General features: G+C 47.9%; 1 protein-coding gene across 1 annotated transcript; it reads left to right on the top strand.

Annotated features, from left to right (window-relative positions):
* Positions 1-1,739: 1,739 nt before the first annotated feature.
* Positions 1,740-27,003, top strand: map3k9 (mitogen-activated protein kinase kinase kinase 9). The gene is made up of 11 exons (XM_061242621.1): positions 1,740-2,401; positions 10,560-10,973; positions 18,604-18,784; positions 20,446-20,594; positions 20,943-21,118; positions 21,708-21,948; positions 22,674-22,784; positions 23,391-23,523; positions 24,031-24,146; positions 24,929-25,657; positions 26,588-27,003. Exons 1-11 carry the CDS (start codon positions 1,993-1,995, stop codon positions 27,001-27,003), a joined length of 3,075 nt encoding a protein of 1,024 aa, XP_061098605.1. The 5' UTR covers positions 1,740-1,992.
* Positions 27,004-27,222: the final 219 nt, after the last annotated feature.

Here is a 27,222-nt window from a genome sequence, read left to right as displayed (position 1 = left end):
TTAAAAAGAAGACTTAAACCCCTATTTTTAGTATTTATTTATTTATTTGTTTGTTCATTTATTTATTTATGTTTTTGCCATATTAGTCTTACCTCACATCTCTGGGTTGCAAACACGTGACTGACACAATTATCACACACCACAACCTACTCTCCATTTAATGTCACATAAACTACTTGGATTGTTAATTCATTTTATTTGTTTATTCATTTGTTTGTTTTTTACTCTTCACAACAGAAGGTATTCTTTTTATTTCAGGGAATTCTGCATGATATGAATCCTCATTTGTTTCATTTATGTCAATTTATTTATTTTTGACCTTTTGCCAATAAAAATAAAAAAGTATTTGAATAAATATAATTTGCAGATCTCTGATTAATGTTTTCACATTCAATGCAACTCTCTTTGTTCCACTATTTCAGTGTTTATGTATTGGGTAACTTGTTGGGAAGTTGGGAATTTCATATCTGCGGGAGTGTTTTTGGTTTATTCATTTTTTTAAATGGCTATGTCTGCTTTAGTCTACAGACTCAGAATATTCATGCATATTATCAGTGAAAATTTGCGTTTCATTTTTAAATTTCCTCCTGTCATAGCCTTTCATCCCCATCCTGATGGTGTCTACGTTATAGCTGTTTGACACTATAGCTTTGACTCGAATATCAACTAATACCAACATCCATTCTGCATAAAAACTAAATCCACTGATCAGCACGTCTCATATTTACCATTCTGCTACAACTGGAAGTTAAACACGCATGGCTTAGTTAAGCGTTTGGGAAGAAACCAACCTGCCTGTTCTGCTTCCACGAGGTCCGGACCATGTAACGTCATTTTATGAAATACGAAGGCAAATCAACTATCTGATCCTCTGCAAAATGGAGAAACTCTCTCGAATGGTTTGTGGATTTTCATTTGAACTTGTTTTTGAACGATAGGTCGGGATGCTAGTTTTGGCCAGCATACTGAATAATGAATCGATTGCACATCATTCAATTTCAATTTTATTTGTAGGCTATAGCGCTTTTCACAGAGGACTATCACAAAGATGCTTTACAGAGCGACAGAAGGGGAAAATAGCAGCCTTATGCCCACAGAGAGCATCAACAATCCTGAATACTATATTACAATGAAGCAGCCATGTGATGTACTGACTGGGTGAAACCAAATAAATACCATCAATTTGAGTATATTTGGTTTATCAGTAATGGATCGACATGTATTCAAGGGCAGCATTTATTTTAAAAGCATTAATTTCTGTTGGTCAATAATAACAAATAATTTAACATTAACTCGAGACAAAGTACAGTAAGCACTAATTGATCAGCTATCTCAATTCTTGACATGTGCCACTCAAAGGTCTCACTGCCGGAGAAGTGATTTGAGAAACGCTAAAGAACGACAATGGAACTATAGAACCAGAAAAAAATCTGATAAAATACGTTTTTCTTGTTATACACTTTGCCAAAAACAACACCATCAACCGACAAATGTAGTTACACCGATGCCTCCGGTTGACATTCCCTGTTGTCCAAACGTAAAGCTATAAACTGACCTAGCGAAGTGGGCCAAAGTGGGTGGAGTGACTAGGTCTGGAGATAAAGGTAAAACGAGCCGTGAATGATGCGACGGCACACCTATCAAATAGCGAGGATGGGTGATTCGTGGACCCGTTCAGCCACTAACACTAACACATGGGTGGGACCGCGTTGTGAGCGTTTTGAACTGTGGATGGAAGCAGGGCATGGTGAAAAGGCAATCCTGCAGTTTTCGTTGCCCGGAATCCAGTTCCTCTTCTATGCAGAGAATAGTCAAAACATGAAAGCGGTTATGCAGCACTGCCGTTCATAACGCGTAGGTAGGCTACGGGCTAGCCACTAGCCTCATCGTGGCAGCTGAAGCTGAGTTGCTAGGGTACTCCGACCCTAGCGGTCTGCGCCAGGTGTATGTGAGCCGCCAGGGTGATCTAGGCTGCCCTTATGGATCATTTCAATGGATGCCTTCAAACCCCCTTTTAATAACACATCGAGAACAGCCGGGTGCGTTTCCCAGCCGCCGAATGCAGAGAGGGAGGTTTCCTGCTGGCCAGCTCCACAGACCCCCGAGAATGGTACCGCGGCTGCCCCGGTTTCAGGACAAGCCGTCTCGGGGTACTGGACGGCTGTCTTCGACTACGATGCCAGTGCGGACGACGAGCTCAGCTTGCGCAAGGGGGACCTGGTGGAAGTCCTATCGAAAGATTCGCTTGTGTCGGGAGACGAGGGTTGGTGGACAGGAATGATAGAGGACCGTGTTGGTATTTTCCCCTGCAATTACGTTAGTAGCGGGAATGCCATCTCTGAAAAGATACGGGACAAGACTGGGGAAGATTACGCCGACTACTCCGTACCATCATTGCACTGTAAGTAGCATAGCTGGCTAGCACTGGCCAGAATGATTCTGACTGAGCGGACCTGTCTACCAATGCTGCGGCTACAGTGTAGATTATCACAATGCTCAGTCACCACTGCACTACATAGCTAATTACAATGTCATTGGCTTTTGGCCAGAACTTTCCCTTCCATTCTGAATGTGTCTTTGTGATCAGATGCTTTGCTCGTCTATGGTTAATTTTCCCGGCCAGACGTCTGGGTTGACACTGGTCGGATAGCTTGCTAGCATATTTCAGATTTTTTTGTTCAGGTCCTTTTCACAAGATAAAGCAAGGCCGTGAATCCCATCTTCTGTTACCTCCAACCCCGCCTTGTTCATCTGTCGCTACGACCAGTCGCCTCCACTAGCCGTATCTTTATTTCCTGCACGGTTACTACTGTGCTGACGGCATATTATTTCTGCCAAGGTTAAAGAACAGACGCTGCAATACACCTGTTTTCTGCGGGCTGTTATAATAACATATCAGTGCAACACAAGTGCGAATGTAGGCTACCGTGCTGACTGGGGATGTTCTTTGTCATCCTATACTGTGTAGCTACAGCATGATTTATTGACGTGGCCATTGCAAACTTGGCTAGGTTTTTTGTTTTATTATTTTCTCGTCCGCAGAAATATAGAGCATTGTGCAAAGCCAGCTGTCGCAGCCAGTGCTTTGTGTGCAATACACTGCCCCCCCTTAAAGTTTTGGCCTGGGCCTGAAAACAGTGTTATTTTTTTAAGGTTGCAAAAAGAATATACCATTCCTCACTCATTCTATGGAGGCAGGGATATCTGTAAGGTTTTTCCACTTGCAATAAGCAGTCCAATCTGGCAAAACAGAATTATTTTCCATCAGACAATCAACTTCATTGAGTGCTCTTTGTAACTGATGTAGTATGAAATTTACAGCTAAAATCAATCATTGAATAGCCCCCATTTGGTTGTATTTTGGATGCTTTGTAATGCTGCATACGGTTGGCCTCAACCTATATATCTGTTTTGTTTTGTTTTTGAGAAATGTATTCATATAGTTCCTTGACATTCCCATTTTGCAAGTGGGCCTCCCTTTGACAATATATGCGAGTTTCCAAGACCACACTTTAAGGACCTGAATTTGCGTGAATCTTTGCCGTCTGTGCACCGAAAGGATAATTACTGACATTACTTGAGATGACTTTATATGCTTGCATTGATAATACTTGAAAACTAAATTAAGGTATGGCCAATATCATCGGACAGATTAATACACGTACATTACAATATTGTTTTGCCACGGCTATGCTCTGAAACTTGACAAGCCATCGTACCAGCGACCCTTTGAGCCTTAACATGTTAAAACTGAATGCAACTCATTTTGTTCATTTAGTACATTTTGAAAAGAGTGACAGGGATGGCTATGCCAAAACCTTCAGTTACAACATGGCTGTACAGTGGATTCACTTTGCATAATGAAAACATAAAAGAAAAAAAAAAACAAACATGCATTATTAAAACATTTGCCTGTATTTGTCTTTGGCACTTACAAAATGTTTGTGAACAAACGATACTAGGCCAAGACTTGCATTATTTGTAAAGCGAAGTTAAGAGCACAGGCATTTATTGTCATTGCTTTATCTCTCTGATGGAAACAAGCAGCATCAGGCAGCAGAAGGATAATGTGCTGGTGGTTTGAGGGTGTCTGAGCCACGCGGGAATCCCATCCAGGTGTGGTGGACCACCATCCAGGTGTGAGGGCCACTCTAGCCTGCTGCACTTACCAGAGTCAGGGGCATAGCTAGAAAAACACAAAAAAAACAATATTACTCTGGACTCCATGTCCTACTGGAATGTTTATGGGGGCCCTAGAATCGTCCTCAACTTTCATCCCACTAGTGAAGGTACTATAATACAGTTACCATAACAACAGCATACAGTGACATCATTGGAGTGGAACTCTCCTGTCATTGGCTCGATCAAGGTATTCCATGTAATTGGATTGGCTGTCATGTGGCTGCTGGAAGGTCAGTTACTCGTTTAGCCCATTCAGAGCTGTTTTAACTGTAGCTTTACAGCTAAAGAGCTATGGTGGATCCTCCCAATAATTTCTATGTAATTCAGTGTACGCTAAACACGAAAAAAAAAAAAAAATGTTATTGGATATATTTGAGATTAAATTGATCTGCTTTAGGAGTTCTACTCATCAACCAATTGACAGCATGGTTATTTGTAAAATTGGGTGATGTTGACATTGCTCCTGCAAGTATCTTCTGTTGAGGGTTTGAGATTTGTCTGAAGGATGCAGTCTAAAATTAGAACCCTATTTTATCAGTTTGAATTGGCTGTGTCATGTAGGAAAAAAAAATGTTGAGTTGTTTTTATATCAGGTTTGCGGTTTCACTAGGAATCTGAAAAGTACTTGATGTTTTGAGATTTGATGTTATGTGAAATAATATTAATTATGGTGGAACTGCTCATGTAGTTGCTAGGATCCTGTGGTCATATCTCATATGGAACAGCTTTGTGGCCTTTCTTCTTCTTTGGTGACACCCCCTGAACGTCCAGATATTTTAAAATATGTTTTTTTTTTCCTGTTTTTGTGGGTTGCCTTTGCAAAGGCAGCAATGTGAACGTTTGGTAACTGCAAATTTGACATTGCAAAAATAGGTTTGCATTTAAGCATCTGCCGTGCTAAATCTCCCGCTCCGAGCCAGACACCGCGGTAATGGCATTACTACCTTTTACTTTAGATCACATTCCAGACCGTGCAATAGCATAAAATATAAGTACATTTTAAATACCCCGTTTGGTGAGCGTAAGTGGCATTACGACCTCATCAAAGCAGCCGTGGGCTAAAAACGGCAGATGCAACTTCACCCGTGTACTGAAAATAAAAATAAAAACAGTACATTTGTTTTGCTTTATTATTCCACAGTTTATCAATTAAATCCCAATTATTGCCATTTCTTTATTTCCAGGGTACAGGGGTCACAATGTATGACCAGAGGAGAGGTTACAGTTGAAGCCAAAATGGTTTGGCAGTGTTGGAAGGCTTGTCCCTCCAGTGTGTACGGTAGTACTTACAGGGAGTCTCTTTCCACTATACTGTAGGGTGCTTCAGTAGGCTGAGTGCCATACCTCCTGTTGTCTCCCTGGCCCTTAATTAGGCTGTATCGCAAATATATGGTAGAAGCCCCAGCCATTCTCCTCAGTAATTGTCATAATGCCATGATATTTTATTTTATTTCTCCTTTCTTTTTACCAGGTGAGTCCCATTGAGATTTTCATCTTTTTCAAGAGAACTCTGGCCATTGGCAGCAACAGTTAAAACACCATGCATCTTAAAACACCATACACAAAGGAACATCAGTAAAACCACAAATTATACATTATATAATAATTCAGGTAAAACAATCTGTTTTTAAGGTGCATGCTTGCATACTGTACGTACAGGTAATGGCCGTGTTATGGTTGCATTTATGCTGGGATAACTTTTCTAGTCAGTGTAGGAAAGACTTTTCTCTTTACCTGCGATCACAGGTACAGGGCATGCCTTCATGGGCCCTGCTCAGTTAGATCTGGGCCAGTGGACAGACACTGATTTGCATTGAGCGTAGACAGAGGCAGAGAAGGCCCTTTCTGTTGGTTTATGTGCTTTGTGTAAGTGCTTACACCAAGTGTGGAACTTAACTTCGGACTGGAACTGAAACTGAGGTCAGTGGCCGTGGTTTCCTGGGAATATCCAGGCACAGTATTGACCAGTCTACTGGCAGAATAATTATTTGTATTATATACAGCTGCCTGTGTTGTATCTTTAAACACAAAGACTCGGTGTGGTTTTCATCCACACATTTAAATAAAAATAAGATCACCCTTGTCCGCTGCCCTGTGGAACCCTGCCTGACCCTGCTGAGAAAAAACTGCTCAAACTCGGTTTTGAAACAGATGGTTGCTTGTTGACCAGTCAGCTCCCAGTTCAACATTTAAATGCTAGACCAGACCAGCTCCCAACTTGATATGGTTTGACAAGCTCAACCTCTGTTTTGAAATAGCTGGTAGCTGGCCCTGCTGGTTGACCAGCTCATACACAGCTGGACCAGTTTACGACCAGCTTGGCCAGCTCAATTTTGAAGCCGGTCAAGCTGGCGTAGCTGGATTATACAGCATATATAAGAAGAATTTAAGCCCACTTGTGCTTTGTGAATGTGTTCTGCTGCAGTAAACTGCTGCTCACTTTCGGCTTAAGGCCCTTAACCCTGCATTGCTCCATGGGAGGATTATCTCCTGCTTAGTCTAATCAACTGTATGTTGCTCTGGATAAGAGCGTCTGCCAAATGCCATTAATGTAGTGTAGTGTAGTGTAGTGTAATGTAATGTAATGTAATTAATGGCTAATGACAAAGCCTGCATTCGGGCAGCTGGGCCGTTTGGGAGGCCCCCGTTTATGTGTGTAATTATGGATTATGCCGTTAATGCAGGCCATTAGCCACAACATATTCTGAGCTTGTTTAACACACACACACACACACACACACAGACACACACACACACACACACACACACACACACACACACACACACACACACACACACACACAGACATGCCACTCTGCTGCCAATGCAGGGTTTCTGTGGAGGATATCATAGGGGAGGGTGACGATCAATTGCTTAGACTTTTGTTTTTGGGGGGGAGTTAGTAAATCAGTTTATTTAGACACTGATCGACTGTAAAATTGCCTGGATTAAGTAATTAACGATGCACATTAAATGTTTTTTTTGTGTGGAAATTGCAAGCTAGCATCTCTGTGTCAGTTGGCTCTGCAAACACAATCCAGGACTATCATCGCATCGCATCAAATTCAAAACATTGGTGCTAGCCTTCCAAGCAGTTAAAGGGTCTTCCCCAGCTTATCTGCAAAAAATCATCAGACCCTACACCCCTGCCAGACCTCTTCGTTCAGCCTCCACAGGCCGCTTGGCACCTCCCCCTCTCAGAACCTCCACCTCACGCTCACGACTACTGTCTGTTCTGGCTCCACGGTGGTGGAACGAACTCCCCGTTGAGGTCAGAACTATAGAATCCCTCCCCACCTTCAAGCGCAAGCTGAAGACACACCTCTTCAAACAGCACCTCTCCCCATCCCTCCCTACCTCCCTGTGAACCTTAATTGTTGTCTCTGTGACTTGTGTATCAGTATTTTAGTTGGCTAGGTAAGCAGTGTTTGGATAGTTAACTTTGGTGACTTTTGCTCTGTTTGTTTGTTTGTTCAAAAAAAAAAAAAAAAAAAAAAAAAATGGCCCTTGTTCTTATCTTTGTTGTACAGGTAGCAGTTGAAATTGTACTTACCTCTAGGGTCTTTCAGCGAACTTATCCCTGGTTATGGGTATGCACTTTGTTGTACGTCGCTCTGGATAAGAGCGTCTGCCAAATGCCAATAATGTAATGTAATGTAATGTAGCCTTAATTCATACAGTAGCCGGAAGCTGGAGGATGTTGGAAGTACAGTGCATTGGGTGTGCCACCTTTTCATTATCTAAACTGTTCAGCTCCCAAGTTGCCATTTGATGACCCTGTTAATCATTTTATATGTCCTTTCATGTGTGCGCTTTGCAAATTGTGTGCTTGTTTATTCCCCAGAAGCACAACAGCCCCGTAACCTCAGTAGAGGTGCCACCGCCGCTGTTAATAACATAATATCTCGGCCGTAATTATTTTGGAGAGCGTCTATAAATTTGCGGCCCAGCTTAAACAAACGGCTGCCTCCGGGTTAGCGCTTGTGTTGTAGCGTTTAGACAACAGTCCTCTGCAGTCCCTTGTAGCAAATGTGTTTGCGCTGGCTGATGAAATACAATCTCCTTCCCTTTGTGTGGGAGCCCGTCATATATTACCTTGGCGTAAACCGTCCATATACGAGGCTGCGTGTGTTGCCAGGGTGTTTAGCATTCAGCCCGAGGGGAGTTCAAACCAATGAACCTACACAGATCCAGCTCATGCCCAGGGGACCAATCAACCTCATGTTTATTAAGGGATACAGCCAAGGATTGCCCATATGCCTCAAACGCTACACCAAAGCCATGGCAAAAGACCCCCCTTCTGTCACTCTTTCCCATTCCATCCACCCCCCCCACCCCCCCGAGAGACACATTTTCTTTGAGGCCCAAGCTGTACCCAGTGTAAACAAATCGCACAAGTTAATCAAGCCTATCAGAAGTTGTATATTCTGATTTTGATGTTAATTGCTAACCAGCTCTGATTTTAATAACAACATGTTCTTTTTTTCTGTGAATAAAAAAAAAAGGACAGTTTTGGATTTCATTGTTGATTATTCATACACATGCACATATCAGTTATTCCAGGCCCCTGTTCCACAAAGCAGGATTACAGTGTCAGTTGGATGACTGCACAATTAAGAACGTGCCTTTGTACTTCAGTCCATGTTCCAGATTTGGGCTGGGTCCGGGTTTTACTTTATCCAGCGAACTTTTTGGAACTGGCCCCAGGTGTCTGACAGAAATGCTGTAGATCAGAAAAGTTAAAAAGTTTGTTACATAGGTATAATAACAGGTCCCCCAGCAGTCAGGTTTGTGAGTAAACGATGTAACCGGGCAGGCAGGCAGTGAGATAGTGTATCAGCTGTGAATCACCTGGCTTATTCAGCATTGGTTTTTTTAATTACTTCAAAATGCCATCCCAGTGTTTTCACTAATACCTCTTCCTTTGTTAAAATGCGCTCTGAAATGTGTAAAAGCCTAAGAATTTGAGCTTCACTAATCACCGATCAGCCCCATTAAATTACCTGCCCCCCCCCCGCCGGCTGTTAGCGTGCATCCCGAACAGCGGAGCTCCGTAGACCGTGTTTTTAAACGTTTAGCACACCCTGTTGTGTGAATAAAAACAAAAACAGGACAGTTTGAGGTGGGAAAGTCTGTTTGTGTGTGTATGTGTGTGTGTGTGTACATTAGTATGTGTGCAATTTAACCAACCGTCATAATTTATCTCCGTAAACTTGCAACTGGAAAGAAGTACCTAGAAATGTGCCCGCCTGCCCGTCGTTTTGCTGGTTTTATCTGCGGCTCAGGTGGCCCATATTAGCTATTTTCTGTTGTTGTTATTGAATATTACCCCCACCCACCCCCACCCCTCTCCCCATACTCTGTGAAGCTCTGCCCTAGATTTCACTGACAGCCTCCCACCTGAAATATTAATCAAGGTTAGGCGGCCTGATGGACAGTTAGCTGTTCGCGCAGTGGCGTGTTTCCTCTGAGGCCGACGCTAACCCGCAGAACGGGCCTGAGAGCCTCGGCCCGTTTCCTCCCTATCACACCCTCAGAGCCAGAGGCTATCCTCAAGTCACTTAGCGTGCTGCTTTCCACGCCGTTTAAAAATGTATTTACAGTATGTGGTGTGTGGATCCGTATGAGGCTAAGGTGGACGTTTTGCCATTTGTCGTGGGTGTCGTACCTGGGTCAATTACCGTACGTAATTGTTTTGAATTCAAATACTTTTCTATGCTTTGCTGAGCTTCTTGTATTGGGACCTATCAAATACTCTCGGTTGGGGCTTAAGGCACTTTTGATAGAAGCAGTGAAGAAGCCACAGCGTTTGTAATGGATGGATGGGTGGGTCACTGTGTTTGTGGCAGATTTCACATCACGTCCCACTTGTATCCCGGACTCCAGGGGTTCATGTCAATCGCTTATGTCGTCCCTCATCGTCTCCTCTGTCCTCACGGGACCCGGAAATCAATCGAGGTCCGCCGTCCTTACGGACATCCCAGTCCGTTAAACGCGTAGGAGTGAGGAAAGGATGGAGGAAGAGACGGATGTGGAAAATAAACGATTGTTTACACGCCTGTGAGTCTTTTAAAGACAAGCTGAGGGGAGTCCCATTTGGCTGGTGTCAAATGATAATGCACTCCGCTTCGTGAAAATTATACCGATTGGAGGGGAAATGTAAAATTTGGGAACGACATTTGATCAACATACACGCCCACAATGACGTGAAATCTCATAGAATGGAAGCGAACGAAGAAAAGAACGAAACATTACAATTGTATTTCGTTTTATTTTTGGAGCACTTTAAAACCCGTTCGTATGGCTGTGCAGCACTGACTAAATGGAGTAAAAAGTGAATGTTGATTTGAGCTTGTCTTTACCCTCTCCCCCCGCAGTGCTGGAGATAGACTTCTCGGAGCTCACCCTGGAGGAGATCATCGGCGTGGGCGGGTTTGGGAAGGTGTACCGGGCGCTGTGGCGCGGCACGGAGGTGGCGGTGAAGGCGGCCCGGCGCGACCCGGACGAGGAGGAGGGCCAGACGCTGGACAGCGTGCGGCAGGAGGCCAAGCTCTTCGCCATGCTGCAGCACCCCAACATCATGGCGCTGCTGGGCGTGTGCCTGCACGAGCCCCACCTCTGCCTGGTGATGGAGTTCGCCCGCGGCGGCTCGCTGAACCGCGCGCTGTCCGGGAAGCGCATCCCGCCCCACACGCTGGTGGACTGGGCCGTGCAGATCGCCCGCGCCATGCTCTACCTCCACTGCCAGGCCATCGTTCCCATCATACACCGCGACCTCAAGTCCAGCAACAGTAAGGGCGTTCCTCCTCTACCCCTGTCTGTGTTGGGGGGGAAAAAACAGGGCTGCTGAGCGCCCAGCTCAGCCCGGAGAGGTCAATGTGTGGAATAGCTTGCAGGACAGTAGTGGAGGCGGAAACAGTGGGGGGTTTTCAAGACCAGGCTTGATATGGTGCTAGATACGATCTAGCTTTTAGGTAAACTAAGTATTCGGTACACTTTAGTGCTAGGAAAAGATGAGCATTTAGGGCTGAATGGCCTGTTCTCATTGTTATGTTATGTTATGTTTTCCCTTATCAGTGTGTGGGTGGGTGGCCCAACACATCCCTTCTGGTTATTTTATTTTAATTTTTTTATCCAGATTTATTTTTCTTTTACATTTAAAAACAAAATGAGGCATGTTAATACAGGACAGAAAATGTGAAAAGGAAGGAAAAAGAGAGTGGGAGGAGGTCAATCTCGGTGTAGATTATGTGAAATTCAGAAAAACATCAAGCTTGATTCTGTGTAAATGTGTCTAAATGACACTGGCTCATTTTTTTTAAAGGTATTCATATTGCAGGTGAGAAAGCGGCACAGGAAGCTTCCCGTTGAGTAGGTTGATAATAAACCGTGATGTCAATAGACAGACAAACCTGATCGATGTAGAAGAGTGTGGTATCGACGTAGCCGAGAGCAGGCTGGAATTGGGATTAGATTAATGGCTTTCAGTTAAGGGAAACCAAAGTGTGGTCACAACAGGACACCATACAGAAATCATTTCCGTCCATACAAATCCAGTTCAGCACTCAACCATAACAGCCTGCAGCCCAGTGGCTGAGGTACAAGACTGGCACCCGGAGGTTGGTGGATCAAGCCCCAGTGTATCCACGATAAGATCCGCACAGCTGTTGGGCCCTTGAGCAAGGCCCTTAACCCCACATTGCTCCAGGGGAGCATTGTACCCTGCTTGGTCTAATCAACTGTCAAGTCACTTTGGATAAAAGCAAATTATTTTCATGATGTTATTTATAACAGGCTGCACGGCCCCCCCCAGCCGATATCAGTGGCAGTGGCTCGGCTTAGTGAGCTGATATCTGAAATTGCTCCTGTGCTGCTGGTGTTTTTTTCCTCGTGTGTCGTCTTCAACTGCCATGCTCGTCCATCTCCTGTCACTCCTGTACGTGTAACAGATGAACAACATCATTTTGTTCACCTGTCTCTGTGGCTGTACTAGAGGTTTCTATCTGTGCTGTCTCTGTACATAACACATACTGTCGGTATGTTACTGATGGGGACGGCGCCGTTAAAAATCAACGCCTGCTCGCGGTCACGCTGTAACAGTTTTTATCCCGTCCTTCTTTTCTCCTCAGAGAACTGGGAAACATTATTTTCTGTATGAAAATTTCACTTAGCGTCTGCAATACCCAAAGCCGCCTTTCTCTCTGTCACTTGCATAAATGAGTTTGACGCATCATTTTAAACGGTGTAATTTGTCGGATTGTTTTTAATTGCGAATGTTTGTTCACGTTTGAATTGAGCTGAAATAGGAGGCCATCTTGAGTTCTCTTCAGTTCCAGTGTTTTGCCGCAGCTGTGCGGTTGTCTGACTGCGGAGTCAGTACCTGAACGCTGGCTTTTGGGGAGTTGTGAAGTGTGAAGGGGGCGGGGTAGTGGGAGGATAATCCTATATTTCGCCGTGGGGCTTGTGGTCGTGGATCCGTTAAACCCCAAGCCTATTACGGGGGATTTTCTGCTCAGGCACTTGTGTGCCATTGGAGAGCCCAGGGTGATTAGCTCATATCCTTGTATCCAATTGGCTGCTTCTGGGTCATTGTTTAGGCCCTTTCACATCTGATTGGCTGCTCCTGAGTCATTGTATTGGGGCTTTTGCACCCGATTGGCTGCTCTTTGGTGATTAGCCAGTCCCTGGTGCACCTTTCTGGGGGGGTGGCATTGGGAAACCCCAGTCACACCTCTTTTGTGCTAGTAAGTGCGGGGACTCCCAGAATCATGTGGTCTATACACACACACACACACACACACACACTCTCTCTCTCACACACACACACACACACACACACACACAGCTCCCTGCAGAGCTCATGACAGCTGCCGAGCTTTGACACCTCACCTCCCTGACCTGGTGGGAAAAGCGCAGGTGTGATTCTGCAGATTTGGAGATGGATGTGATTCTGCACATTTGGAGATGGATGTAATTCTGCACATTTGGAGATGGATGTGATTCTGCACATTTTGAGATGGATGTGATTCTGCGGATTTGGAGATGGATATGATTCTGCACATTTTGAGATGGATGTGATTCTGCGGATTTGGAGATGGATGTTATTCTGCGGGTTTGGAGATGGATGTGAGTCTGCAGATTTGGAGATGGATGTGATTGTGCAGATTTGGAGATAGATGTGATTCTGCACATTTGGAGAGGGATGTGATTCTGCAGATTTGGAGATGGATGTGATTCTGCACATTTGGAGATGGATGTGAGTCTGCAGATTTGGAGATGGATGTGATTGTGCAGATTTGGAGATAGATGTGATTCTGCACATTTGGAGATGGATGTGATTCTGCAGATTTGGAGATGGATGTGATTCTGCAGATTTGGAGATAGATGTGTTTCTGCACATTTGGAGATAGATGTGTAAAGCCCTTGCCAGGTTTTCCCTTACCTTGGATTTTATTTTGTTATTTTTTATTTGTTATTTTAAGTTTTTTTTTTTTTAACACTTCTTCAAAAAGATGTGAGAGAACAGCTTGAGTGAAAGAGTGAAGATCAGAATCCCATCACTGTTTGATGTGGATGTCAGTTAATATGAGTCACGATTGCAGGTTCTAATTTCTCTTGGGGTCTGCCTGGCTGCAAAATAGTAATACGTTTGACAGAAATAATAATAGTTTGACCTCTGGAGTATTTGTCAGGGGAGGTAGTTTATTGATTCACTGAAAGGCAGAAGTGAATTTTAAAAAGTAATGTTTTGTCCCCCTGCAATATTCTGTTTTAGTCTTTTATTTCAGTTATGAATCATTGGCCTTTTAGAGTATATTTTATTTGATATTCCTGTTACATTTGATATCAGATTAAATGCGGGAAAATACCTGTTATTCCAGTTGGTAGTTATTGCCCAATGGACATATTTGTGGGGGAAATCTAGGCGTTCAGATGAAAACCCAGCTTGGTTGAAAAGTGAAAGATTTCAAGCTGACTAGAACGTAGTATAGTATAGTATGTCGATGTCTCTCAACCTAGATTTTCCCATTACACTACATTACATTATTCAGAGCGACATGCAGTTGATCAGACTAAGCAGGAGACAATCCTCTTAATCCTCTCCTGCAGCAATGCTGGGTTAAGGGCCTTGCTCAAGGGCCCAACGGCTGTGCGGATCTTATTGCGGCTACACCAGGGATCGAACCGCCGACCTTGCGTGTCCCAGTCACGTACCTTAACCACTACGCTACAGGCCGCCCCTCTAGACCTGTCTAGATTCTGGCTTCTTCTCCCTGGCTGGAGGTTGTTTGGTAGTTCTCCCCGCTCCATGTCTGTATCTCCCCACACCGGGCTCAGGACTGCGATGTCTCTGTTGTTTCCCCGTTTTGAACACTTCCCTCATTGTTCCTCCTGCCCTAAGCATGTTAGTGTGTGGGACGGGGTGTCAAACCACCAGCTTTAGCCACCCTGACTGAGAGGCACTAATGGAAGAATCGCATGCTTACCCCAAGCTACTTTACAACTACACGCCAACACATCAATATTGTATATTTATATATTATTCATGAACTTTTCAGGGTACCTTGTCTACAGACATGTACATTGCTAAGCCTTTAACTGCCATTAAGACGAGCCGCTATCCTTCTTGTGTGCGTTCCCCTACCACAGCACACACACACGTGTACACACACACACACACGCACACACACACACAGATTACTACAACCCACTGAATCCCCCTAAACTCCCCCGGCTTCAATTGGGATTTGTGGAGCGCAGGTAAAGAGGTCGTTTTTAGGTGAAAAGGTCATTAAACAGTCAAACAGGAACTAAGAACCAGGAAGTATGGTAACCAGGGAGCACTTTATTAGGTAGACATGTACACCAGCTTGATAATATAAATATTTAATCAGCCAACTATGTGACAGCAAGTTAATGCATAATAGCATAGAGGTTCAGCTGTTTTTCAGACCAAATGTCAGAATAGGGAGGAAATGTGATCTAAGGGACTTTGACCGTGGAATGATTGTTGGTGCTAGATAGGGTGGTTTGAATATCTCTACTGCTGATCTCCTGGGATTTCCTCGCACAACAGTCTCGAGAGTTTGCAGAGAATGGTGCGAAAAACAAAAAACTTCCAGTGAGCAGCAGCTCTGCGGGTAGAAACACCTTGTTAATGAGGTCAGCGGAGAAGAGCCAGAGAGGTCAAAGCTCACAGGAAGGTGACAGTAATGCAAATAACCACACATTACAACAGTGGTATACAGAAAAGCATCTCTGAACACACAAGGTGTCAAACCTCTAAGTGGGTAGGCTACTGCAGCAGAAGACTGAATAAGTCTAAAAAATAAATATAATAAATACCTAATAAAGCGCTCACTGAGTGTAAATGTAGATAGGTTATCAATTAGTTATTGGCCAAATGAAGTGTGTATGGAGACATGATCATCTAACATCCAAGGATGTGTGTGATTTTGCCAGACTGACACTAAATGCAGGGAAGAGAATAGAGCCAGTCAGAATAGATGTGTTTGTCATGAAGAGGTCTGATCTCTCTGTCTCTAATTCTCCTCCTGTCTCCTCTGCTCGTGCCGTGGCTGGTTCTGGCCGGGGCCTTTCTGAGGGTGCCGTTGTTTAGCATCATAATTGCAGGCTCCGTAAATCTGGGGCCCTGTGATGTGCCTGGCCCACCCCTCGGGCGCTGCCCTCCAACGGGACGGCCTGTGGCAGATGGCCTGGCTTTGTGACTGGCTGCCTCTCTGTGTGACCTGCTGTGCGCCTGAATGGAGCGGCCTGGGTGCCACTGCTACTGGGGTGGAGTGTGTGTGTGTGTGTGTGTGTGTGTGTGTGTGTGTGTGTGTCAGAGAGAGAATGAGTGTGAGTGTGAGTGTGTGTGTGTTAGAGAGGGTGTGTGTGTCAGAGAGAGAATGAGTGTGTGTGTGTGTGTGTGTGTGTGTTAGAGAGGGTATGTGTGTCAGAGAGAGAATGAGTGTGAGTGTGTGTTTGTGTGTGTGTCTGTATATGTGTGTGAGAGTGTGTTTGTGTGTGTGTGTGAGAGAGAGAGTGTGTGAGAGAGAGAGAAAGTGTGTGAGAGAGAGAGAAAGTGTGTGTGAGAGTGAGAGAGAGAGAGAGAGAGAGAGAGAGAGTGTGTCTGCATGCATGCATGCGTTTGTGTCGTGTGTCTGTGTGCGTTTGTGGGAAGGGACCAGCTGGCATGATGCTGTTGCCATGGCATCCAGTGGTAGGGCAAACCGGAACAAAGATCTTGTGGACAAAGGAGAAAATGAGTTTGCTTCTATTAGTACAATTCAGCGATAACAGTTTTTTAAATAAAACCGCAGCCCGCCAGATAAAACTGGCAGTCAGTCTTACTGCCATTGTTTGTTGTCTCAGTCTGTCACTGAGAATTTGATTAAGTCACAGCCTGATAATCGTTATTAGCGGAAACGCCAGCGGGAGACCCTGTGGGGTCCGAACGGCCCGTCCTGATGGAATGAGCCTGAGCAGCAGGCTAACTTCCCAGCGCCGTGACCAGCTCCTCACCTCCCGGCGATCTCCGTACCCGCCCGGGGCGTGGAGACGGAGGGAGGCTCGCTCAGCGGTGACTTGGCACATTTCTCCCGCCTGGCGTTCTAGAAGCATGGCGGGGATTCTCTTTGGATTGGATTCCGAATGACGCATAGTAGTCTGTGGGCAATTACTGCCGAGTGCTGAGGAGGAAAGATGATGTCATATTTAATGGACAGGACTGGAGCAGGGGAAGAACCTGGAGCCCTGGATTAAGTTTTTCATCTGTAAAGTTTTAACCCGTAATGGGCAAATGATGCCGACTGTGTTTGTCACTGACTGAAAACTGTGTTCCTGTTAATACCATAAACTCAAACTGTGTAGAGCTAGTGGCCTACAGGGATCAGTCGTGTTTGAACCATAGACTGTAACCATTGATTCCCGTGCCTCTGTGGATCATGTGAAACAGTGCTGATTTTGTTTGACTAAAAACTGGAATTCTCTTAAAACCGTGGACTCAAACAGTGTAGAGCAAATGGTCTACAGAGACTAACGGTGTTAGAAACCATCAATCCCAGTGCGTCCATGGTTTCATGTCAGGAATATCTTTCAGCGTGTTCCACTTTTCAGCTATATGACGCAGCCTCCTGCAATAAGTGCCAAATGGTTAGTAGAGCAGCTCATATTTATTTTTTTTATTTTTTTAACCTTGATAAATTAAGTTTGCGAGTGTAGAAAGTGCCCTCTAGAGATCAGACCCTCCCACTGTTGCAAAAATAAAAATCACAAAGGAGGCTACTTTAAAGACCGGGCCGCTTACAGACTGGGCCTTGGATATTGCATGTGTGTTGCATCAGCTTCAGCTGTTTGGGCTTTTGACATGTTGGTATAAAATTGAACTTCCCTCATATACATGAATGAATTTGTATGCATTGTTATTTGTATGCAACCATAGCCCCTGTAAGGATTCAGGTATTCAGGTATTCCCAAACTGAGATGTTATAGAACCTAGGCCTTTATTGGATATTTATTGGATATTGACTGAGGATATTGGTTGGAGACCTTTAGCAGTTTCCAGCAAAAGGCATATTGTGTAAAGCATTTGTCAAAAGCTGGGGAGATTTTGTTGCGGAATTTGACATTTCCAAGAAAATATGACTGCCATGAAACATTTCCAGTTGAGTTGAGCTGATCTCTATGGGTGCTGACAGGAACGGCTTGTGCAGAAGCGGTTTCTTTCATTAACTGGAATATCTGTCTCTCTTTCTCTTTCTCTGCTTTCTGTCCCTCCTCTCCACCTCTGTCGTGTTTCTCTCTCCCTCCACTTCATTTTTCCTCATCCGTTCGTGCCCTACCTATCCTCCCATTGTCTTTCCCTCCACCTTTCGCATTTTATTTGTTGCTTCATCCCTCGTTCCTTGATTGCTTTTCTGTTTGTTATTGCACCGCTGTTTTTGTCAATATTTTTGTCGATTTCATTTTTTTTATGGACATCTGTGTTCTTTTTCCTCTTAAATCATTCACCCACATCGCATCGCCTCTCCACTGCACCCAAAATTTAAATCCATGCTAATCTACCCAAAACCAAAAATATCCCAAACTCCCAACGTTATCTGCCCACTCCGTACCCGTCTCTCCCTACCCCGTCCTGCCTGACAACCTGACCCACCCCCACCTCCTCTACCTCCACTCCGACCCTCCCACCCCCACCTCCTCTACCTCTACCTCCACTCCGACCCTCCTACCCCCACCTCCTCTACCTCTACCTCCACTCCGACCCTCCCACCCCCACCTCCTCTACCTCTACCTCCGACCCCACCTCCTCTACCGACCCTCCGACCCTCCGACCCTCCGACCCCACCTCCTCTACCTCCCCTCCGACCCTCCCACCCCCTCCTCGGTCCTCCTGGTCCTCCCCCCCCTCACCCCCAGTCCTGATCCTGGAGAAGGTGGAGAAGGAGGACCTGAGCAGTAAGACCCTGAAGATCACGGATTTCGGCCTGGCGCGGGAGTGGCACCGCACCACCAAGATGAGCGCGGCGGGGACCTACGCCTGGATGGCACCCGAGGTCATCCGCTCCTCCACCTTCTCCAAGGGCAGCGACGTGTGGAGGTGGGCGGGGTGCGGCGGGCAGCCGCCGTCTCCATAGCGACCGCGCGGTCCAAGACCTTGGTCTTGCTTGGCCCATACACGTACTCTTTTTAATTTTTTATACATTTTTTTTACTGTTATTTACTGTCGCTACTTATAGGTATTCACGGTTATTTCGCTATTTATACTGTAGATATTTAAAGTTATTTACAGTTATTTCACTTTTTGTAGGCATTTTGTTTTTAACGGTTATTAAGCTATTAATAGTATTTCAAGTTAAGCTATTTCAATGTATTTACTTATTTAGCTATTTATTGAGTTCTCGCAATAACAGCTGTTATTTACGGTATGTGGGAGCCAGGCTCCATATTCTGAATGTATCCGACCTGTTCTGTAGTTGTTTTAGTGACAATTGGTATGAACTAATTGCTTTCGATAAAAGCGTCTGCTAAATAAATGTAATGTAATCAATGTATTTGAGTCAGGCTGGTCCTCAGGATTGAATTGGCATTCGTACCGTGTGCCTGATGCAGGCCTGGGAATTTGAAACATTATCGGCAGTTGTGGAATACACATTTTAGAATGTCAGTTATGGAATTTAGACATCTTAAATCTTAACGGACGATCATTCTTTTGCCCAGGGCTTACCTTAGCTCATTACTGTGATTAGATCAGGTCTGCTCTGGTGCTCACCGGACCTTTAGACAGTCGCGCTGAGTTATAAGTGTCCTGAACGGCGGGGATTTCTCTGGCGTTGGCACTCGGCGAAGTTGGCGGGCAGCCTTCCAGGGCCTCCGGCGGAGCCCTGGCCCTCTCGCCACACCCCGGCTGCGCCGCCAAACGCCGCCAGTCGATTAGCAGGCGGAGGCCGTGACGCCGGGCTCCATTTTAAGCTCCGGGGGATGCCCCCGTTCTGTTTCGGGATGGGAGGGAGGGAGGGACACGTGCGTGTTTCCACAGGAGACTAAAATGGCCTCGCGGGATGACGGCGCGGTTAGAGATTCCTCCGCAGCGCTGCTGCTGAAGCAGCTGCCTCGCCTCTGCGCCCCCGTCTCCCACACCCCTGACCGCTTCTCCATTTCTCTTTCTCTCCTTCTGCTCAGCTGAGTGTCGGGCAGATCGCTGCCTGTCCTCGGGCGTAGTGTGTGAGAGTGCAGCAGCATCCAACCTCCCCCACCCCCCCTTCTCTCTCTCTCACACACACACACACACACACACACACTCCTTCTCGGCGTGCTTATGCAGGTCTTCTGGAAGAACAGGGAGAGTGAAAGAGAGAGAGAAGGGAAGAGCGGGTGAATTGAGGTTTGCGTTTTGCGGTGTCATCAGTTGGTGGGCGCAGAGATTCCGCCTGATCTCCAGCTGTGTTTTCCCCTCTTACCCCTCTGTTCTCTGGGCCTCTGCGGTGTTACCCATCTGTACCCCTCTAGCTTTCACTCTGTTTCCCTCTCCCTCCTCCTCTTCCTTCTTCTCTCTCTCTCTCTATCTCCCTGTCTCTCTTTCTCCCTCTTTCTGTCTTCCCCTCCCTCTCCATCTTTCTCCCTCTCTCTCTCCTTCTCTCTACCTATTTCTAACTCTCCCATTTTTCCCTCTCTCTCTGTCTGTCTGTCTCTCTCTCCCTCTCCCCCTCCCTCCCCCTCCCTCTCCCCCCCCTCTCCCCCCCCTCCCTCTCTCTCTCTCAGTTATGGGGTGTTGCTGTGGGAGCTGCTAACGGGGGAGGTGCCGTTTCGGGGGATTGACGGCCTGGCGGTGGCCTATGGGGTGGCCATGAACAAGCTGGCCCTGCCCATCCCCTCCACCTGCCCCGAGCCCTTCGCCCGTCTGATGGAAGGTAGACCAGACCCTCTCTCTCACCCCCACCCCTACCCCACAGGGTCAACACGGCTCCGTCTGTACACGCTGTTAGCCCACAGAGCTGCGTGTTTCTGCTTACATATTCCACAGCGCGAGAGGCAGTTCGTTTGTGAGCACTTTCACTCCACTCCTTCATCAAAGTGATGTATGGGCTTCACGGTTTCTATTGATTTTTTTTTTATGGATCCAACATACAATCTTGAAATATCAGGGACATTGAATGTTTTTTTATTTCGCCCCCATAACTGCTTCTGCTCCCTGTCCTGGAGAAGTGTCGTCCACCATAACCCTGTGTCCCCCCCCCCCCCTTCCCTCGCCCCCACAGACTGCTGGAACCCCAACCCCCACGGCCGCCCCACCTTCGTCTGCATCCTGGACCAGCTGACGGCCATCGAGGAGTCCGGCTTCTTCGAGATGCCGGCCGAGTCCTTCCACTCCCTGCAGGATGACTGGAAGGTGGAGGTGCAGGAGATGTTCGACCAGCTGAGGGCCAAAGAGAAGGTGAGGGGGGCGGGGAGATATTCGACCAGCTGAGGGCCAAAGAGAAGGTGAGGGGGGCGGGGAGATGTTCGACCAGCTGAGGGCCAAAGAAAAGGTGAGGGGGGCGGGGAGATGTTAGACCAGCTGAGGGCCAAAGAGAAGGAGAGGGGGGCGGGGAGATGTTCGACCAGCTGAGGGCCAAATAGAAGGTGAGGGGGGCGGGGGCAGGTCAGCGGGAATAGCCCTGGAGTTCTGAGTCAGACTTAGGAGAAGTAAAGGCTACATAAGGCCGAATCACAGACACAGATTAATCCTAGACTAAATTCAGTTTTGAATGGAGATTCTCCATACCAGTTATCCAGGACTCACTGAAACCGGCCTGTAATGTCTCATTACAAGACTAAAAAGCTTGTTACAGACAACCTGAAATGGGAGTGATATGACATATACACCAGAGAAACATACACAACCACAATGTCATTAAAACATTTCCTTCAAGTAGTTTTCCAGGAAGTGAATGGAAAAGTCTTTGTCTTTAAGACGGACGTTTTGTGCAGTGCTTAAATCCCACCCCTGACCCCTGACCCCTGACTCCTCGCCCCCCTGGCAGGAGCTGCGGTGCTGGGAGGAGGAGCTGAGCCGGGCCGCGGTGCAGCAGAAGAGCCAGGAGGAGGCGCTGCGGAAGCGCGAGCAGGAGCTGGCCGAGCGGGAGATCCACATCCTGGAGCGCGAGCTCAACGTGATCATCCACCAGCTGTACCAGGAGAAGCCGCGCGTGGAGAGCCGGCAGGGCAAGTTCCGCCGCAGCCGCCTGAAGCTGAAGGACGGGAACCGCATCAGCCTGCCCTCTGGTACGAGAGGAGAGGAGAGGAGAGGAGAGGAGAGGAGAGGAGAGGAGAGGGAGAGGGTCAGCCTGCCCTCTGGTACGAGAGGAGAGGAGAGGGGAGGGGGGGTCAGCCTGCCCTCTGGTACGAGAGGAGAGGAGAGGGGGAGAGGGTCAGCCTGCCCTCTGGTACGAGAGGAGAGGAGAGGGGGAGAGGGTCAGCCTGCCCTCTGGTACGAGAGGAGAGGAGAGGAGAGGGGAGGGGGAGAGGGGGAGAGGGTCAGCCTGCCCTCTGGTATGAGAGGAGAGGAGAGGAGAGGAGAGGAGGAGAGGAGAGGGGAGTGGAGGGGAGGGAAGGGGGGGTCAGCCTGCCCTCTGGTACGAGAGGAGAGGAGAGGAGAGGAGAGGGGGGGTCAGCCTGCCCTCTGGTACGAGAGCGTGGCCCAGGCGGGAGGGGAGGGGAGGGTCACCCTGCTGCAGGTTTACTTCATACCCGTTCCTGTTGCTGCAACGTACTCCTCAGTTTGGAAGAGCACAGACCAGCTTGTGCCTTTTCCTAAATAATAATAATAATAATGATGAAGATGATGTTGATTAGGAAGATGCTCATGCCCGGTCACCATGTTTGTCATTGTGGGTGTCGGTGGCGGAGATGGGTGATGATGATGGCGATGATGGCGATGGGGATGATGATAATGATGATGAAGACCAGTCACCATGTTTGTGTTTGTTGTGGTGTCTCTGTGACCCCAGACTTCCAGCACAAGATCACAGTCCAGGCCTCGCCCTCCGTGGACCGCCACCGGAGCGGCTCCAGCCCCCCCACCACCCCGCCATTACTGCCCCGTCTGAGGGCAATACAGCGTGAGTACCCCCGCTTACTGACCCATCTGAGGGCAATACAGCGTGATTACAGCCCCTTAACATCTTCTGCATTATCAGCAACTACCAGCACATTCACTGTCCTATAGTACTGAACTCCTACAGCACTATTAACAACTACCAGCACATTCTCTGTACTATAGTACTGAACTCCTACAGCACTATTAACAACTACCAGCACATTCTCTGTACTATAGTACTGAACTCCTACAGTACTATTAACAACTACCAGCACATTCTCTGTACTATAGTACTGAACTCCTACAGCACAATTAACAACTACCAGCACATTCTCTGTACTATAGTACTGAATATCTACTGTACACTATCAACAACTATCAGCACATTTTATGTACTATAGTACTGAACATCTACTGTACACTATCAACTGGCAGCACATTCTCAGTACTATAGTACTGCACACCTACAGCACCATCCATAACTATCAGCACATTCTCTGTACTATAGTACTGAAAATCTACAGCACTATAAACTGTACACCAGCATCAGCAGCATTACTGGTGGTTTAGTGTACGCCTACATGGGCGTATCCTGAGGCTTTTTTTGCCCCTGATCTTCCTCCTCCAGTCACTCCGGGCGATAGCGGGAAGGCGTGGGGTCGGAACGCCGCTTACCAGCAGGATGAGGAAGAGGAGAGGAAAGGGTCCCGGAAGAAAGGGCGAAACTGGGGCCTCCGTGAGCAACACAGCGGGGAGGATGGGTGAGGAGGGGGGTGCCGAGGTGGGGCAGGATGGGGGTGGGCAGAATTGGGGTTCCCCTGTTCTGCGTTTGTGGGCTAGCATACTTTATACGACTTGCGGGCTCCTGATTTGTTTTTCATGTTCGGACCAAATCTGATTAAAAAAAAGTTAGCTCATAATGTTGCTAACTTTACCTGCTAGATATGAGATATGGATCTGAATTAATCTGACTGGTTTAAGGGCTCCTGTTTGTGTTTTGACATGTCAAAAAAATTTGCCCACTGTAGGCTTCAGTTCATCAGGTGTGAGCGGTCTTGAGGGCGGATTCTGTGTTTCGATTCCCGTTGACCAATCAGGGGGTGGTTCTGTGTTTCAGATCTGGCTGGGAGCCCGGATAGTCCATGCTACCATTCGATCAGTTGTCACAGTCTGTCCTCGCAAAGTGTGAGAGGCCATCTGTGCTCCCATCGTCATAACCAGTGTGATAGTCATGTAAGTTTTGTGTGTCTCCTCTCCCTGCCCCGCAGCGGTGTGAAGACCGTGCCGGAGGGGTGCAGACAGCGCTCCTCCAGCGCCCCAAACCTGCGGCGGTCTCCCCGACTCAGCCCCGCCGTCCCGGGAGTGCCCAGCCTGGCGGAGATGGGTGAGAGACACACACACACACACACATATACATACACACACATACACACACACACACACACACACACACACATACACACACACACACACACACACACACACACACACACCCCACACACACACACACACCTACACACACACTCACACATACACACACATACACACACACACACACACACACACACACACACACATACACCTACACACACACTCACACATACACACACATACACACACACACACACACATACACCTACACACACACTCACACATACACACACATACACACCTACACACACACTCACACATACACACACATACACACACACACACACACACACACACCACACACACACACACACACACACACACACACACACACACATACACACATACACACACACTCACACATACACACACGCACACACACACACATACATACATACACACACACACACACACACACATACACACATACACACACACATATACATATACACACACACACACACACACACACTCACACACACACACACACTCACACACACACATACATACACACACACACACACACACACATACGCACATACACACACACATATACATATACACACACACACACTCACACACACACACACACACACACACACACACACATACACACCCACGCACACTCACACTCACACACACACACACGCACACACACACTCACACAGACACACACGCCCCTCCCTCCCCTGGGCTAATAATAACAGGAACGTGTCGTTTCTCTGTTTTCCGCAGAGAACGAAGACAGCAGCCACAGCCCGGAGCTGGACGACTCGCCCAGCCAGTCGTACCTCTGCATCCCCTTCCACCGGGAGGGCAGCTCCTCAGAGGGGAACGGCGGGGAGCAGGGGGTCCCCCCTGTCCCGGAGACGCCCCCCAGCTGCTCCCGGCGCAGCCCGGGCGGGGGCCGCAGGTCGGAGCTGGTCCTGCTGGGCTGCGGGGCCCTCCTGGCCGCCGTGGGGCTGGGGTTCGACCTGCTGAGCCTGGCCCGGCCGGAGGAGAGCAGCCGGCCGCGCTGGGAGGGGCTGTTCCACCGGAGCGGGGGCCAGAGGCGCAGCACCAGCCCCCCCGCGCGCCGGCTGTTCCGCAGGGAGAGCCCCCTGCGGCCCCCGGCTCCCCTGCCCCCCTCCCTCACCCTCCTCTCCCTCTCCTCCGTCTCCGACTGCAACTCCACCCGCTCCCTCCTGCGCTCCGACAGCGAGGAGCTGCTGGTGTACCGCCCCGCCTCCCCCCCGCCCAGGACCCCGCCCCGCACCCCGCCCTTCCCGCTCAACCCCCTGGTGAACACGCACCTGGAGAGCTTTAAGAGGCACCCAAGGCAGTCCCTCACCCCCACACACATCCCCTTCGCCCCCAGCACCGCCTCCCGCTGCCTGCACCGCACCCCCTCCGACGGGGCCATCAAGAGGGGGTGTCCCCTAAATAACCTGCACCCCCTGCCGGTGAAGGGGGCTGAAAATGCAGGTCAGTGGCTGCCTTGGGTTTCTTTACGGTTGAACCGCTGTAGGCTTTTGCAGGTGATATTGTGTTCGCGGTGTACACTCAGTGAGCACTTTATTTGGCGTTCATTAGACTTATTCGTCTTCTGGCGCTGTAGTCCATCCGCGTCGAGGTTTGAAGTGTTCAGAGATGCTCTTCTGCGTACCACTGTTGTAATGTGTGGTTATTTGAGTTACTGATGCCTTCCTGTCAGCTTTGACCAGTCTGGCCATTCTCCTCTCGCCTCTCTCATTAACGATGCGTTTCTGCCCACAGAACCGCCGCTCACTGGATGTGTTTTTCACACCATTCCCTGTAAACAGACTGTGATAATGTTTTGGCTCATCGGTGTATATTTTCCACTGGGAACTAAACTTCGCCAATCAATTTTAATATTATATATCGGCTTCTTAAGGCACACCGATAAGCCAGACATGGAAAAAGGATAATTACTCTGTGATAGCGAGTTATGAGGACAAGACATTACTGCGCCAGAGCATTAGTTATTTCAGTTAATGCAATAACAATTTAGCTACAGTAAAGATCGGCTCAGAGTGTATGCAGAGGAGTAGACAATTAATATGGCCACTGTAAGTGGTAGCCATCAAGTTAGAGTTATGAACTGTCCAATCTGACCGCACGTTACATTATGTAACTCTAGCTTGCACATTTTTTATGAGCCCTTAGACAGCTTGTCAGTTGTTCCAGCTCTGGTTTGCAGTGGCTGAGAAATGCTAAATTAAATTTAGCAGATTTGTTTGTGAGACGCTCACTTCTTTTAGAAGACTTTGTGGCATTGTCCTAGATTGTCTTTTCCGGTCTATTTTTGTGCTTTGATTCTGCAATGCGGTGGGTTTTTTTTTACGGGGCGCTCTGTGGTTGACTCATCTCTCGATCTCCCGCTCCCTCCCGCAGCTCTGAGCCCTAAGGGACAAAAGGACGACGTCACCGAGGTGCCCCGTTTGCCCGACCCCAATCTGGTGTTCCCCCCCACGCCCCGGCGCCGCTGCCCCCCGGAGCGGCCCAAGACCCTGGACTTTGTGGCCCGGCCCCGGCCCTGCCCCCGCGCACGCTGCGACGCCTTCTGGGGCGAGTCCCCCCGGGGCCACACCTCCAGCACGGAGACGCCCCCCACCCTGGACTTCGGGGGGGACGCCGGGGTGCCCCCGACCCCGCTGGGGCCCCCCGCGTCCGGCTCCCCCCGCCGGTGCGGGAGCCTCCTGGACGAGCGGGACGAGGGCCAGTGCCGGGACGGGACTCGGCCCCTCTGCAGACCCGAAACCAGGCCCAAAGACTCGCCCTATCGGCCCCGCCCGGGGTTCTGGTCCTAGAGCCGCCCCACCTGGACCTCCCTCCCCCGCCACATACACCCACCTACTCTACTCACAGCGGGGGGGAGGACGGGAGGGGATAACCACTACCTGTATATTACATTACGGATATGCACACTTTAATGGACAGAACTGCTGGGACCGGAAAACGGCTAATGTACCAGTACGGAAACGCCGTTTATTGTTTGTGGTCAGATGTGGAACTGATGACTGGGTTTG

Source organism: Conger conger, chromosome 1 (genome assembly GCF_963514075.1).
Source record: "Conger conger chromosome 1, fConCon1.1, whole genome shotgun sequence".
NCBI classification, from domain to species: Eukaryota; Metazoa; Chordata; class Actinopteri; order Anguilliformes; family Congridae; genus Conger; species Conger conger.
Note: the sequence above shows the minus strand (reverse complement) of the source record. Positions and strands in the feature narration are given on the sequence as shown.

Coding starts and splice junctions, on each gene's coding strand:
- map3k9 (XM_061242621.1), top strand. CDS start 1,993: ATGGATGCCTTCAAACCCCCTTTTAATAACACATCGAGAACAGCCGGG. Junction 10,974..18,603: donor CGACCTCAAGTCCAGCAACA/GTAAGGGCGTTC, acceptor CCTCACCCCCAG/TCCTGATCCTGGAGAAGGTG. Junction 23,524..24,030: donor CAACACAGCGGGGAGGATGG/GTGAGGAGGGGG, acceptor CCTGCCCCGCAG/CGGTGTGAAGACCGTGCCGG.